Source organism: Candoia aspera, chromosome 2, assembly GCF_035149785.1.
Source record: "Candoia aspera isolate rCanAsp1 chromosome 2, rCanAsp1.hap2, whole genome shotgun sequence".
In the NCBI taxonomy this organism is placed as follows: domain Eukaryota; kingdom Metazoa; phylum Chordata; class Lepidosauria; order Squamata; family Boidae; genus Candoia; species Candoia aspera.
The window spans coordinates 108439535-108453814 of NC_086154.1; the positions used below are offsets into that span (position 1 = coordinate 108439535).

General features: G+C 39.7%; 1 protein-coding gene across 6 annotated transcripts in view; it reads left to right on the top strand.

Moving 5' to 3' along the window:
- Positions 1 to 14280, top strand: part of RNF157 (ring finger protein 157) — a 92281-nt gene that overhangs the window by 74455 nt on the left and 3546 nt on the right. For 3 of the 6 annotated variants that reach the window (XR_010067184.1, XM_063293014.1, XM_063293015.1), the window contains exons 15-19: positions 108 to 292; positions 783 to 848; positions 2325 to 2373; positions 4623 to 4733; positions 13655 to 13753. Coding sequence is in view for 5 of the 6 variants with exons in the window: in XM_063293014.1 (XP_063149084.1) it covers positions 108 to 292; positions 783 to 848; positions 2325 to 2373; positions 4623 to 4733; positions 13655 to 13753 (510 nt within the window). In the remaining variant the exon portion in view is untranslated. Of the gene's footprint in view, positions 1 to 107; positions 293 to 782; positions 849 to 2324; positions 2374 to 4622; positions 4734 to 10605; positions 10647 to 13654; positions 13754 to 14280 lie in introns of those variants that run through there. The other 3 variants (XM_063293017.1, XM_063293018.1, XM_063293016.1) reach the window with 3 other exon arrangements.

The window sequence follows — 14280 nt, forward strand, 5'->3', positions numbered from 1 at the left end:
AAGTACTGTTAACGGTGGTCGACAACAGTGGCTCCTCTAACATGTCCCTCATAGTTAGACTGTGTCCTCTAACTATGCCTTGTCTGCCACCTCCCTTCTTCCCTTAGATCCTGTTAGTAGCAGTCTGGCTCAGTCAGTCATGTCTATGGCCTCCTCCCAAAGCCAGCACTCTGAAATCAGCACAGATACCATGTCTTCCATGTCAGGCTCCTATGTAGCCCCTGGCACTGAAGAAGATGGAGACATGGCTGCATCCCCTGCTGTTGTCAGTGAGGTACCTTCAGAAGGAGATGTAAGTAGATCAAACTACAAACCAATCAAGGGGCAAGCAGCAGAAACTATGGTACAGGGGGATGAAAAAAGTAGCCCTTGATTTGATGAGAGCCAAACCTGTCCATATCCAGGCAAAGTACTTCATATAATGCTTGTCACTTTTTAAAGAAAACCACACATAGTGGTTTTTAGAAATAGTGCAGTCCATGTTTAGAGTGGAGATTGGCTGGACACATCTACCATCCAAGATAGTTGCCAGAAAAGTGTCTGTAGCCACCATGACATTGTCCTGGAAATAGCAGGAACTATGATTCCTGACAGATCTTCTCTGTATCTTTTCAAATACCCATTCAGGGAGGAAGTAAAGAAGTAAATTAGCATTTCGGAAAGACAGTCAGTGTTTGGTTGTGTTTGGGTTGGTACTACTGATGCGATTTCGCAGATGATATTTTGCCCTGATAGGATACTCACCAGTCAACATTTTTCAGTTTTCTCTTCTCTTCTCTTAGTCAACCCCTGTTGAGTCTCCTGATGCAAATTTTGTCAGTATCTCAGCAGAGGAGCGAGATGCAGAGGTAAAGTTCTATATCTGAAAGCTTGTTTGACATGTGGGACCTCAGGGAGCACTGTGACACTGCGAGCACTGTCTTTGATCCAGAATTAGTTTTTATTTGTATACAAAAGCTTTTTTTTAACAAAACAGTAGTCCCACCTTAGGCATGAAAGCCAGCTGGGTGACCTTGGGCCAGTCACTCTCTCTCAGCCCAACTCACCTCACAGGGTTGTTGTTGTGGGGAAAATAGGAGGAGGAAGGAGTATTAGATATGTTCACTGCCTTGAGTTATTTATAAAAACCATAAAGGCAGGATAAAAATATAAACAAACAAACATTTTGTAATTTTTTTTAGTACAAGGCAAAACACAAAAAGCAAATGGAAACCACAGGGTAAAGTAAAATAGTAAAACCCAAAAATGTAGATTCGATAGCTAGGGATCATTCTTAAGACCAGGAGCCAGGTGACTAGTGGTATTCCAGGTTAAAGCAATGAGGAGTTGATATAGGAAATGGGAACCATTCACAGAACTACAAGATGCAGGAAATATTCTGGATTAATAAGGGTACAGTTTGGCCTGACTCAGCCATTCTCAATTTAATTCCTCCAAATATGTTGGGACTACAGTTCTCAGAATTCCCAGCTAGAAAGTCTATTTTTCATACTGATTTTAAATTCTGGAAGTTGTAATCCCAGTATCTTTGGAAGAAGTAAATTGCATCCCTCCAGAGATCCAGATGGCCCCTGCTAGCCTTTCGTGAGGCACTAAAGACCTGGCTGTTCCCCCAAGCATTTGGGCTGGGAAGTCAAGTGAACTCTGCTGGTTAATTTTTATTGTTACTGGAACTGATTTTTACCACCTTGGACATTTGGATTGTTGATGTAATTCTTGCTGGTTTTTATTCTTGTATGCTACCCAGACTCGTTGCTATAAGATGGGCAGCTGTAAAAATCCTATAAATAAATCAATAAGCAAGCAGGCAAGCAAGGAAACAAGCTAGTTTGGCAAAACTTGATGTACTTAAACTGGATCACTGTGGCAGAATGGTTAGCTGAGCCTATTATTTAGGCTCCCACTCCATTTTGCACAGTCTACCCTGTTGGGTTCACTAACTCTTTCCAGCTGAATTCATTCAATCAAGCATGAGAGTTTCTTGTGTGTGACTCTTTTATTGTAACTGTTTCTTTTGGTCTATTCTAAATGATTGCAACACACTCCTCAAAGAAGTTTACATTGTGCTTTGTGCAAAAAAAATTGTGACTGTCTACAGGCCAACCTTCAGATCTGTGATTCCAAACTTTATAATTTGGAATCGTACAACCAACTCAGAGAATTTCAGTTCTATATGCTCTTTGAAGCAAGTGCTTGCAAAAAGATTACCGAGGAGATAGCTTCCTCAAAGCACCTTGGAGGACTGAATCTGCTGTGGGAATATTAAAATTATCCTCAGTATATGGTGAGTCATTTACATATTCACACCTTATCCTTTTTGGCAGGGGAATGATGTCATGGAGGAAGAGGATGCCTCTCCCACACAGGAAGATGGTAACACAGAATACAGCATTGCTTCATGCCCCATGTTGGTTCTCTTTCACATTAGCACAGCCAGGGTTCATCACAAGCATAGGAGAGAGCAGGGCTGAGGAAGGCTGCCTTTGCGCAAGCTCAGTTTTGCTCACTGAATTGCTATAGTTTGACATGGAAGGCCTATTCTTCCTTAAATGAGCAGGTGGAAGAAGGTTTGAAAATATGCAGAATTATAAAGAGATCTGCCTGCTTTCCTTGTTTATTTTCAGCCAAGGTGGGCAGAAGTTAGAATCACTGGTAGATATGTGGGTGATGAGCAGTAGATCAGTAAATTATTTTTGACTCCAATTGTCTGAGAGTAACAAGAGTTGGAATAAAATCCCCATTCAACATTTCATTGAAAAAGACACTTGGAGAGGAATCAAACCTAGGTGTTTTGTTTTGTTTTCTGTTTTCTGTTTTGTTTTTAATGACAGGACTTTTATCAGCTTCAGAACCAAGCTCCAGATTCCTGAACAGAATGCTTAGAGTTCTGTAATTCTGACTGTGTGTCCCCTTGAGTTAGCATTTGTATCTGGCTGGCAGGGCATTCTAATAAAATGAAAAACCTGCAATCCTGAAGCATATTACTGATTTTAAGATTTATTCTTTCACAGTGGGATGTAATTTTCATTCCGTGCATTCCCAATTAAAAAAAGATTAAAAAGGCAGTTCTTCCCCCAAAAACCCGAACCCTAGAGTTTGATATTTAAGGTATTCTTTGTTCTTCTCTTGACATTGAATCATTTCATGTATTCCATTGTTAGAATTTAGGGATATGGTCAGATCAGGGCCCAAAAGTCAATGAACTGGTGTCATTAAAGAGAGAAAGACAGGGTTTTCTTCAGCTCCAAGCTCAGTTTTCCTTTTCCAAGGAGCAAACTGAAGATTAGTGTTACAGAGTCTCAGCTTGCTCTTTTGAAATCAAATGGCTAAATTCCCATTCATTTCCTTGAGGCTATCTAAAAGACAGGCAAGCTACTGTTGTTGTTATTATTAAAAATAATTTTGTATTTCCTTTTGAGGCCATCCCCTCTACATGTTTCAGCTTTTGTTTCATTCTGCAGCCCAAATTAAATCTGAATATTAACAAGAAACACTTTTAGGTTATCTTAAATCTTATGAAGGCAAATATTATTAAAATAAACACTGGTTGATGAGATCACTGTTCATTGTCAGTGAAGTCAGAAATGTATCACATTGATGAATGTTATTGGTCACTACAGAAATGGGAATTCCCCCTTTTATTTTTTAAGTATAGATTTTGTTCTGTTTTTTTAAATTCAACTTTTGGAAATAAAGGAAAATAAAAAAAATTATTTAGATGACAAGTGCTTGTACAGGATATTGAAACTACCATTACTAACATGAAAATATAATGCAATAGTAAACCATGAGGTGGGAGAGAAAACCAACTTTGGAATTATAGAAAAAGAAGCCTGTTCTATTTTTTGCTGAGCTTGTCCAAAGCTTGCAACAGCAGACTGATCTACATGAATACTTTACCACGATTTCTATCCCTGTCTTTCTCTTGGCATCTTGCCCAGAATCTTGGTACCTGTAGCTTTGGGGAAGATGCTGAGAATTCTCAGAACCCATTGCGCAAACGTTCCTAGAACTACCTGGGGAGCGGATTGTATCCAGTCTGGTTCTACCGTCTTGTCACAACAGACTCAAGTTTCTGCTGTGTTAAGTTTGCTGAGAATATTCCAAAGGACATAGATGCCAGCCAGAGACAACTTAAAGCACAAAATAGGCACTTTCCTTTAACTTTCTCTGTGGCTCTATAACAGGTTTATTTGATGCCTTTACAGACAGAACATCTTCCTATACGCCATTCATATTTTCCATATTGGCAAGGGTAGCTTTGAAACAGGAAATGAAAATGGAGGTGGTGGAGGAAACCAGCCACAATAGCTTTTGGCCGCTGCATCCCCATCTCTTATTGTCCACTCTCTACCTTAGTCTTCCTTGACCTGATGCCTTCCAGATATGTAGAGACTTCAGCCCTCAGAATTCCCAACTAGTGGACACCCCAACTGGGAATTTGGGGACTTGACATTTCAACGGACCTAGGAGGTAGCAGGTTGGAGAAGGCTGCTCTACCTTTATGGCCACTGTTGAGGTTTTCTTCATTTCTGAAATGTGTTATGTTTTCTGCTGCCTTAAAGAGGAGCAAAATTAAAACAAAGCCTCATCCCCCTCTAACTGCATTAACTCCTTTGCAGGCCAAAGGACAGGCGCATACCTAGGTATGGAGTGTGACAATAACAATGACATTGGCAACGCAAGCGTGAAAGTTCTGGACAATAAGGTGTGCTCTGAGGCCCGCTTACCTGGTGAGTGGCTGTCTGCTGAACATGAACTTTGAAGGGAGGTGGGAGGACAGTTGCTTATATATCCCTCCTCTGCTTTAAATCCCGCCACCACCTAAGAGCTGCCAGCCATTAATCTTTGTATGTGCCTACTAGAACCATACAGTGTAGGGAAATGGGTAGGAAGGAGAATGCTATTTTGTGTGGCATCTTCCTGATACTTAAAGCACTCTCTCTTGCCTCCCCTCCCCTGCCCACCTCTGCCCTACCTCACACTATGCCGTAGAGATAAAGGTCAGGTTTCCTAAATGTAAAGCAAGCTTCTAAGGTGGCTTTCTTCAATGAATGCTGGTAATTGCAGTTTCAGTACCTTCTGGGAAACTGCTTAAGAGTTCCTTAGCCCTTCAGTCTCTAATCCTTGCAGACTGTAGGAGCCATGTTTAACCTAAACTGCATCATTTGTGGTGTGCGTTTTTATTTCCTGCTGTTTGCCTTCCTATATCTCTTTTCTCCTTGCCCTGCTTTCCTCCCTCCTCACTCCTTTCACAATCATTCTTCTCTCTTCAATGCCTTTAAAAGAAAATAAAAAGGGTGGCACAGCTGGCTTCGGACTGGGCTGTAAACCACCCAGTCTCAGTTTGCCTGGCTCTTCCACAGAGCCATAGTTCTCAGAGGGAAGCCACAGAGCTACACTTTGGAGGGAAGCCACAATTTTAGAAGCAATTTAAGTGTGTTGTTTGAAGATGATTCCACACATTTGCTGTAAGAAATAGGCTGGATAGTTAGATCTGAGCCCAAACCTGATCAAAGTCCAGATTCTTCCCAACAGTTTCAAAGGTTTTTGCATAAGACAGCAACATCTAGAGAGGCCTATAGAAATAAAATACAAAGTCTTCTAGTGGCAATTAGTTCCACTAGGTAGAAAAGAAACCTCTTGGGTTCTTATTCTAGAAGATCTAGTTCAGCTTTCCCATCCTGGAGTCTTTTGGAAGTGTTAAAGCTCCAATAATTCCCAGACCATAACCGTGCCAGCTAGGGAATTATGGGAATTATAGTTGAACACATCTGAAGGGGATACCAGGCTCGGGAAGGGAAATCCATTTAATAGTGTCTATGTCATTCAGTCACTGAAATGAGCCATTCTTTGTTGCCTAGCATAATAATAGCTGATTACTGCCCCCACCTTATTTTATGTCTGTCTAGAAGTCCTTAGATTTATTTTTATCCTTACACATATGAAGCCCAATAATGACAGTTAATGAACAAGCATGAACACAATTTTGTTAGACTTACGTTTAGTATCCTTTGGTTAAGCCCCAATATCACACCCCCGACTTTAGCTTGTTACTAATTCTGGGTACATTTTTTTTTGTCTCTTTGCTCTTTCATTGATCTTTTTGCCCCACTGGATTTCATCAGTGTGAAAGTTCATGTTCACTCTGCGCCAACACAGTACCTGTTTTTGTTTTTCCTTAACCCATGCTTCCATCCCTTCATTTTCTCTATGTTGTTGAATGGTTATAAATTTTACTGACTGTCCTTTTATGGGTCTGGAGGAAACTGAAATGTGGATTGAATTGATATGCAAATTAACAATGTCCATCTCCAGAGCTTATTCGATTTTTTTTTTAAAAGCAACTTTGATTTTTAATGCTGCCCAATTTTGCAGATGTAACTTTCGTAGCTTTCAATTAGGTAAATATACCTCACTTTCTTTGGTGTGCACCTCAGATTTTTAAAACAGAGGTGCACCGGACCCTCTCCATCACGTCAGTAAATTTGACATACTTTCTAAAACCATGGCAACCTATTCCTTGCTTACTTCACCTTCTCAAAGTTTCAAGGCTGCCTCTTTCTTGGTTGGTATAATAATTCACTGCTATTGAAAGGAGTGCTTTCTTCATCCTCGACTTCCTTACATAGCTATGAGCAAGCACAACCTCTTTTCCTATTGTCATCTTGTCTCTCATCCTAATTTATTCCACTTGGGAAACTTTAGGGTTAATCCAGGCTTTGCTGTGCCAACCACATATGTGCCAGCTGATAAGAGACTCATAACAATAGTAACAATACCATCTTTCTACTAGGGCAGGAATCATTTAAACACAGACACATGCAAGGTCATTTGATTTCAAGATGAAAATAGATGCTCTTTGGAATATTGGATCTATATCTACATTAATTACATACTTACACCCCACCACTCCACCACCCCACACGTAACAGTTCAGAACTGGGTAAATCCTCACTAAATGTCATGTTAAATTCAATTTAATGGGTACCCATGACCCCACCAGTTGTAATCTTTTAAACTGGTTGTAATCCTGCTTGAGTTGCACAGATAGTTGAACAGATTAATATCAGCTATTAATTATCAGTAGTAAAATACTTGGCTTTTGAAAGATTGTCTCCAAGCCAAGTTCACTGGAAAACAGGTGAAAAAATCCTTATTACAGTTTTCCAAAGGTCTTGAAGAGGCCAAAAAGAAACCTGGAAGCCAGAGGGAGAACTGGTGCATATTTGTGCTGCTTTCCTTTTTATTCAATAAGATCACCAGACTATATATCCTTGATTTTAGCTTCCCAAGATGAGAATTATATATAGGTGTACTGGATACCTGTTCTAAAATAAAATTTGAAATACTTACTGTGGATCTGCAAAAGAAGGGGTGGAAAACAGTGATCAGAAAGCTCATAAGCCTGTTTCACAAAATCTGGCACCAGGGCCAGGGCAGTCTTGCCAGCCAGCACATTGAACAAACAAGGATGGAGAGCAACAGCTTGTCACTTGTTTTGAGCAAAATGTTTTAAAAAGAAATTGTGCTTTCAACTGGAGAAAAACAGAATACTTGAATGTGAGTGAACCTTCAGAATAGCATTTTAGAAAATCATACCTTTGCCAAACTTTAAAAAAAACCCTTGTCTAGTTATTTAATTACTTCAATCCACAATTGTAAATAAATATTCTTAATGCTGAATGTCAGGGCTTTTTTTTTCATGAAAGCAAAACAAGATCCCTGACAATAGTCAGAAATGCTAAACAAGGGTCTGTGTGTGAGGCAGTGGGGAGTATCAGGAGAAATGACCTGGTGGGCATCAACTTTTTATTTATCTTCTCACACTGTTTACCTTGTGCATGACCAACTAAATATACTGTGTGCATGTTTAGATCAAATACTGCCTGCCCCTTCTTTCCCCAGAGAACCCTAGAAGTGAGAAAGTGATTGGATGGACTTTTCTGAAAAACTCACAATAGAATCTCCTTATTCCCTTGCATATTTGGTTGTAGACAGAGCTTGAAATAAGACCCGGGCTAAACTTGGGAACTGTAGTGGATAGAGGATCATATCCATATCTCATACTGTCCTGGCTGTATCTGTAGACACTTGAGACGTTTCTTCTGCAGTATTGCCTGCAGTATTTGTGGTGATTCAAAAAGGGAGGCTTGGACCTTAGGACCCTGTGGAATAAATTTAACAATGAATCTGCTGCCACAAGATGCGGCTTCAGTTTTTCTGGCTTGTATTCCTTTGGGTGGCTTTGCTGCTTGCAAGACTCTTCCGCTGATCCCTTCCCCTCACTGTCTGCGTGCGGAGCCAAACGTTCTATCCCTTGCCGCCTGCTGACTAATTGTGAGTCCGTGTGCAAAGCCATGCTGCTTCTTTACAGCTGCTCAAGAAACAACATGGGCTTGCCTTGGTGGCCCAGAAGTTATATTCAAGCCGAACTTGGAATGGCTTCCTGATCTGCTGTGCAGAGATGCATGTGGCTTTGAGCCCTTTTGCACCTAGTCTGAAGATTGTTGTGCTGATCTGTTGGCAAAGGAGAGGTTCTGAAGTTGTCCTTGAGTTTCCCTCACACTCCATTTTCTTCATTCCAAAGTTTGAACTCCTATTTCAGTTAACATCTTCTAGGTAATTCCACCTCATGGTTTAGCCTATGGGGTCTTTTAGTCTCTGGATCCTCTTCTCTTTTTAAGTGCAGATACAGGTAAGTGCTGCTAATCAGCATTCCAAGTAGAATGTTGGAGATAGAAAGGTCTACTTAGCAAGAAGATGGATGGGAAGAAAGGGGCTATTTCTGCCTCAGAGGTACCTGTTACAGAACAAAATACACAAGCGAGTTCCAGGGCAAGGACTGCTTTAGATGTGTAAAATATACAAAACCTATTTAATTCTCAGGTTCCCCTTCAAAATACAATCTTCCCATCACATGTATCTGGAATGGGGAACACAGTAAGCCAGTGCATGCATGTTTGCCATGTCTGCATTTGAAACCATCTTTGCATATCTAAATAAAAAAAGTAGCAAGAAGAGGATCCTGAATGGCAATTTGCAAAGTGGTTTTTACTGAAAGTGAAATGGCTTAATGACCACGTAATTAGCAATGCCAGCAGTTTTAACCAAACAAGGACCAATTAATGTTCTTTTCTTGTACTAAATAACTCTTATGTGGTCATTTCAAGCAATATATTTCGCTTTCCTGAGTTACTGTCTCCCAACTGCAAGCATAAGAACTTTGTGGGATTTTGCACTGATCTCTGAGATGAAAAATATTCAGATGCCTTATCACATGATACCTTATTAACCTATATTACCTTCTTTTGTATTTCTGAAGCAAGTCTGTGTTTTATAATAATGGCAGACAGACACCCTAGTCATTACTTTATTGCATGGATTTAAACGTGTGTGTACTTAAATTGTATCTGATTTAAGAATAAGTAAATTAAAAGTAACCTAGGTCTCTAGCACAGGGTACCTTTTAGTTCTATTTGTTCCTGGGTTTTGTGGCTAGACCAAAAAGTTTATTTGTTTAAACGTTGGTAATGTTTTCAGTTTGTGCATGTATTGTGGGATATTTTCCATATCTCTGTTGAATTTGGGATACACAATTTAATTAAAAAAAATCCTGAAATTGTGGCAGATGTTTAGGCACCATGGCTTCTGTGTTTCAATTTTTCAGTTTAGCCCTTCATAGAGAGAAAGTAATCTGGCCCATCCAACAGGACTGTCTCCATATCTTCATGACACACCCCATAAATTTTAGTGAATCCCTGCTACAGAATGGATCTCAGTGTTGTCTAGTGACATCAATAAATGGCAAAGACCAGGCTACAGTACTAAGCAAGGAATCTTTCATGTGGAATTACTGCCTTCAAATTTAGGAAGGTAAAACAATCTAGCCATGAATCCTGCTGAAACAAATTTGAACTTGGTGTTTCCAATGCTAGCAGGAACAGAATCCATCCAGTGTTCTTCATCCCTATTTTAGAAAACAGAGGTTTTTCTTGAAATGTATGAAGTGTAGAGGCTCTTACAGTAAGGTGGTCACTGCCTATCTTTTGTAGCACTTCCTGGACTGATCATCGATCAAAGTGTCTGTGTGGTTACAGGGTCACCTAGCCATTCAAGGAAGCATTGAGAAGCAGCCACTGTAGACAACATGGATGAGGCATTTTTGCTGGTAGAAAAAAGAAGAAACCAAGAATCCATTTGCACTTCATACATTTTCAAAAATAGGACTAAATCTCTCGCCCTCTTTGTGTAAATGAAATGGCCATTTTTTTCTCTGCATTTTTAAAAATAAAATCTGAACCAAAAAAAACCCCCTAGTAAAATGGACAGTAAAGCAGATTAGATGTACACTGAATGGCACATTCTCAAGTTGGAATGTTATTTTAAAAAAGCGTCACTATGCAGAGGTTCTTTAAAAGTTCTTCTGGGGGGCACATAAATGCAATACAGGAAGCTTTCGTTGTTTTATCCTCTTTCCCTCTCTCTTCTCACCCCCCCCCCAAAAAAAAACCTCTGCCCCTGCATTGCATGCTTGTGCATTTGTGTGGTCTGTCTTTTCTCTTGTTTACCAATTGCTTCTGGTCTTTCTTTTTCACTGAACAGCTGCAGTTCCGGAATCCTGTCCCATAAACATTGAGGAATAGGTATGAGATACATGAAGTCCTCTGCTGCTCACATCTGGAAAACATACAGCTCTCATTCTGCAATATAGGGTTCCTTCTCTTTTTAAGGCTTCTTTTCACAAGCACACTCTTTTGAAAAAAGAAAGGTGCTTTCTCTCCAGGGTCAAGTAGTTCCTTTCATCACTTGGATAGAAACATCCCTAGAGAACCCTCACTGTATTCAGTGATGTAAAGAACACAGGAAAAGGAATATAAGAACCACTGCTGCGGTTCAGAGATATTGTTTGGGCCTATGACCATGATCCAAATGTTAGTAGAACAGGGTAAGTTTAAGGTCTCCTGCTCAGCTGAATTTTAACTTTCAATCCACACTTTCTTTAGACACCAGCCTACTATACATCCTTATAGATTACTTTTCTGTATAAGGGAAATAAACCATTGCAGTGCCCAAAGGACTGGGAGAATGCAGCTCAGCTGTGCAGGGAAACCATTTTTCAGGACAATCCTGACTTCACTCTATTGAGAAAGTACTGCTGTCTGCCCAGTACAGCTGGCTCAGAAAACAGCACATTTTGCAAATAAAAAGAACAGCAGATTAACACTGAAGTCATATCCATGTAAGTAAGGTGCCAGATGTACACATAACATACTGGCAAAGAGTTAACTATTAGAGCTTGTCCCAAAGATGAAAAAAGGGGCATTTAGAAGATCTGCCTGACAGATTGTTTAGCCACATGGGATGAGAGAAGGAGGGCAATGGAATCAACATTGACCAATGGGAAGGTTAATGATGTCTTTATGTTTTATTCATCCAACACATGGAGTATTAGAATAAATCCACCACATGAATTAAAGGACTTTTTTTGGCCATGGCAAGAGTTTCCCAGGTAGAATTCATTGGAAGGGAGAAGGCTAAAAAGCATGCAAGCTAATAGGAACATGAGATACGCTGAGTTTACTTTGAGGCTGGGAACTCAAAGCACTGGCTGTCAAAAAGCCTTGTGGAGGCCTTTGTTTCTTTCCCCCCATAATGTTTCTTTTTGTGATAAAAATGGTAGGAACACACAGGAGTACAAACAAAATAAAGTAATACTGAAAATACCATCAAACACTAGTCTTTCTGCACCAATGGTTTACTGGCGAAACAAAATAATTACCAAAAAATACAGCATAACGGAAAGCTGAATTTGGAAAAATAAGATACTGGTGAGATGTGTCATAAATCCAATCTATTTACATTCTACATCAGGAATGGGCAAAGAAGAAATAGCGATATGGCTATACATTACTTTCAGGATCAGGTGCTGTTTACCTCTGGGCACAGTAGCTCAGAAATGGTAGTGGGCTTCTACTGGTCTTTTTGGTGGACGTTTGCAGACATCAGATTGACTAAAAGGGGCTTTGGTGAGGTTCCTTTTTACATTCTTTATGTGTTCTTAGCTGGCACTCCTTATCAGTGTAATGTGATTTAGTTTTTAGTTCTCAAGATTGGATAGTTGCACGCTTCTTGACTACAATAGCTACTTGGTCGAGCACTTCCTGACAGCCCCTTTTAAGCATTTTCCCCTAGAATGCCAAATTGGTGTTCATCCCCTTGTCCTCAGTCTTCCTTGTCAATAAGCTATCGTTGCATCACTTGCCGGGGATCTATGTAACATAACTCTTATAAGGGGTGTTGCTGGTGTGTAGGTGTGTTTCCCAAGGTCTATTCCTCAATCAAAAGGGAGTTTATATACTTCAGAGATCAACATTAAGAAAGGAAGAGGTAAATCCATGGCTGAATGTGGTGGCTGTACTTTTATGCTGCAAAAAATGTAATACATTTCCAAAAAAGTACATGAGACCAAGAGCGTTTTTGCAGAAGTCTCTCACTTACTACACAAGGAACATGTAGAAATGCAGGTTATTTTTTTTTCTAGCTTTTTGGCATAAAAATCTAATGCCTACATCAGTAGCAAGTGGCTGTCACAATGCTAACAGCAGTCATTTTTATGCTTAAAAGTATCTCCGGGTACATGTTCTTGCAGAAAATGTTGGCTGTTTTGTTACCAAATTCTCAAGTCTTGTCTATTTGCTGTTGTAGAGCATTAGCATAAATCAATACAGTTGCTGCTATGCTCTTATTATTCGTGAGCTATTCAGCTAGCTCATCCTTCTCCAGCTGGTGTCCTCTCACTGTGAGAGATACAGCTTCCCAAATTCCAAGCCAGTATGCTGGAAATCCTTGCTTGAAATGCTGGAAGTTGTGATTCTAGGTAGAGAAGACTAAGTTGGAGAGGGCTAAGCTACTGGGTCCTCTCACAATGTGCTTAGAATGAGGACCTCTTAACAGCATTTCTCTTCTCCAAAGCAGAAACAAAGTTTTGCCTCTTAGCAATGGCTGCAGCAAATAAGATTTAACCAAGATAGGGCTAAGCATACTTTTATACCTATTTTGTCTAGAAATACTGTATACAGCATATTTGCGCATGAATATCTGCAAGCACTTTGTCTTGTTTGGAATAATAGCAGTTTCCACTTTCACATCTAATGAATTATCAGTGGAAGTTAGGTGACCTGTACAAGCTATAGCAAAGTTTCTAAAACCAGCTATTTTATGTTGGCATACCTGCCAACATGACTTGGTAAGCATGATAAAGTGGAAGACTTGAAAGCATGTTAGGCTCTTTCTCCTTTTTTAAAATTGAAGATTAGCAGGTGGTCTGACAATACTCTGTGAATAGCAAAGTGTAAATGTGCCTTTTAAAAAGTATTTGATTAAACAAAGTTTATTTTGTAATAAGTGCCAATGTAAGAAGGGGACTGTAGAGTCCAGTGAAGGCCTAAATTAAGTTTTATAAAAATTATAGTAAGCACCTTACAGGGTAATACTAATCTTACTTGTAGTATTAAGCAATATAGTTGACCTGATACCTGTTGAGTTTTGAGGTGCAAATATGGGTATTCCACCCTCTGGAATGCTGATATGCTAGTTCTGAATGTTGCTGAGCTTACATCCACAATATTGTCCACTGCTTTCCTTGTCATAGATCTCCCAACATCCGCTGACAACTCTCCGAACCACGGCCAGGTGCTGAGACACCACTTCTCTGAAAACGTTGACTTGGAGTTTGCTGAAGATATGCAGTGTGTGTTGGGACCTCTGTGTCCTCAATATCACATTGTTTCGAAGGAAAAATAATGATGCTAAACGCATTCCCATAAAAAGAAGAGCAGCAAAGCTGTGGGTATAAATGTCATTAAGTACTGCAGACGTATGATGCTTACTTTAAAAATATACACACTACCTAGCATTCAAAGTCACTGATTCAAATTCATCCGGTAGTGTTCTGTGTTAAAATAAACTTGCAGTGAGGATGTATGAATGAACTTGAGATGAATGAGCTTGAGATTTGATGATTGGTGCCTCCATAAATTCTCTCTCCCTCTCGTCTCCTATTTTTATCTTGCCAACTCAACATGCTTCATAATTACCCGTTTCTTTTATGCTCTTAATCTAACGCTTGTTTGGTAATTGTCATAACACTGTGTTCCTTTTTCTAGCTATGAATTAATGCCGGGTTATCTGTTAAGTTCTTAACATGTATATACTGAATGTGTGCTTGTGAAAACGTAATGTATGCAGAAACAAATTCCCACCTCCAAACCTATGCAT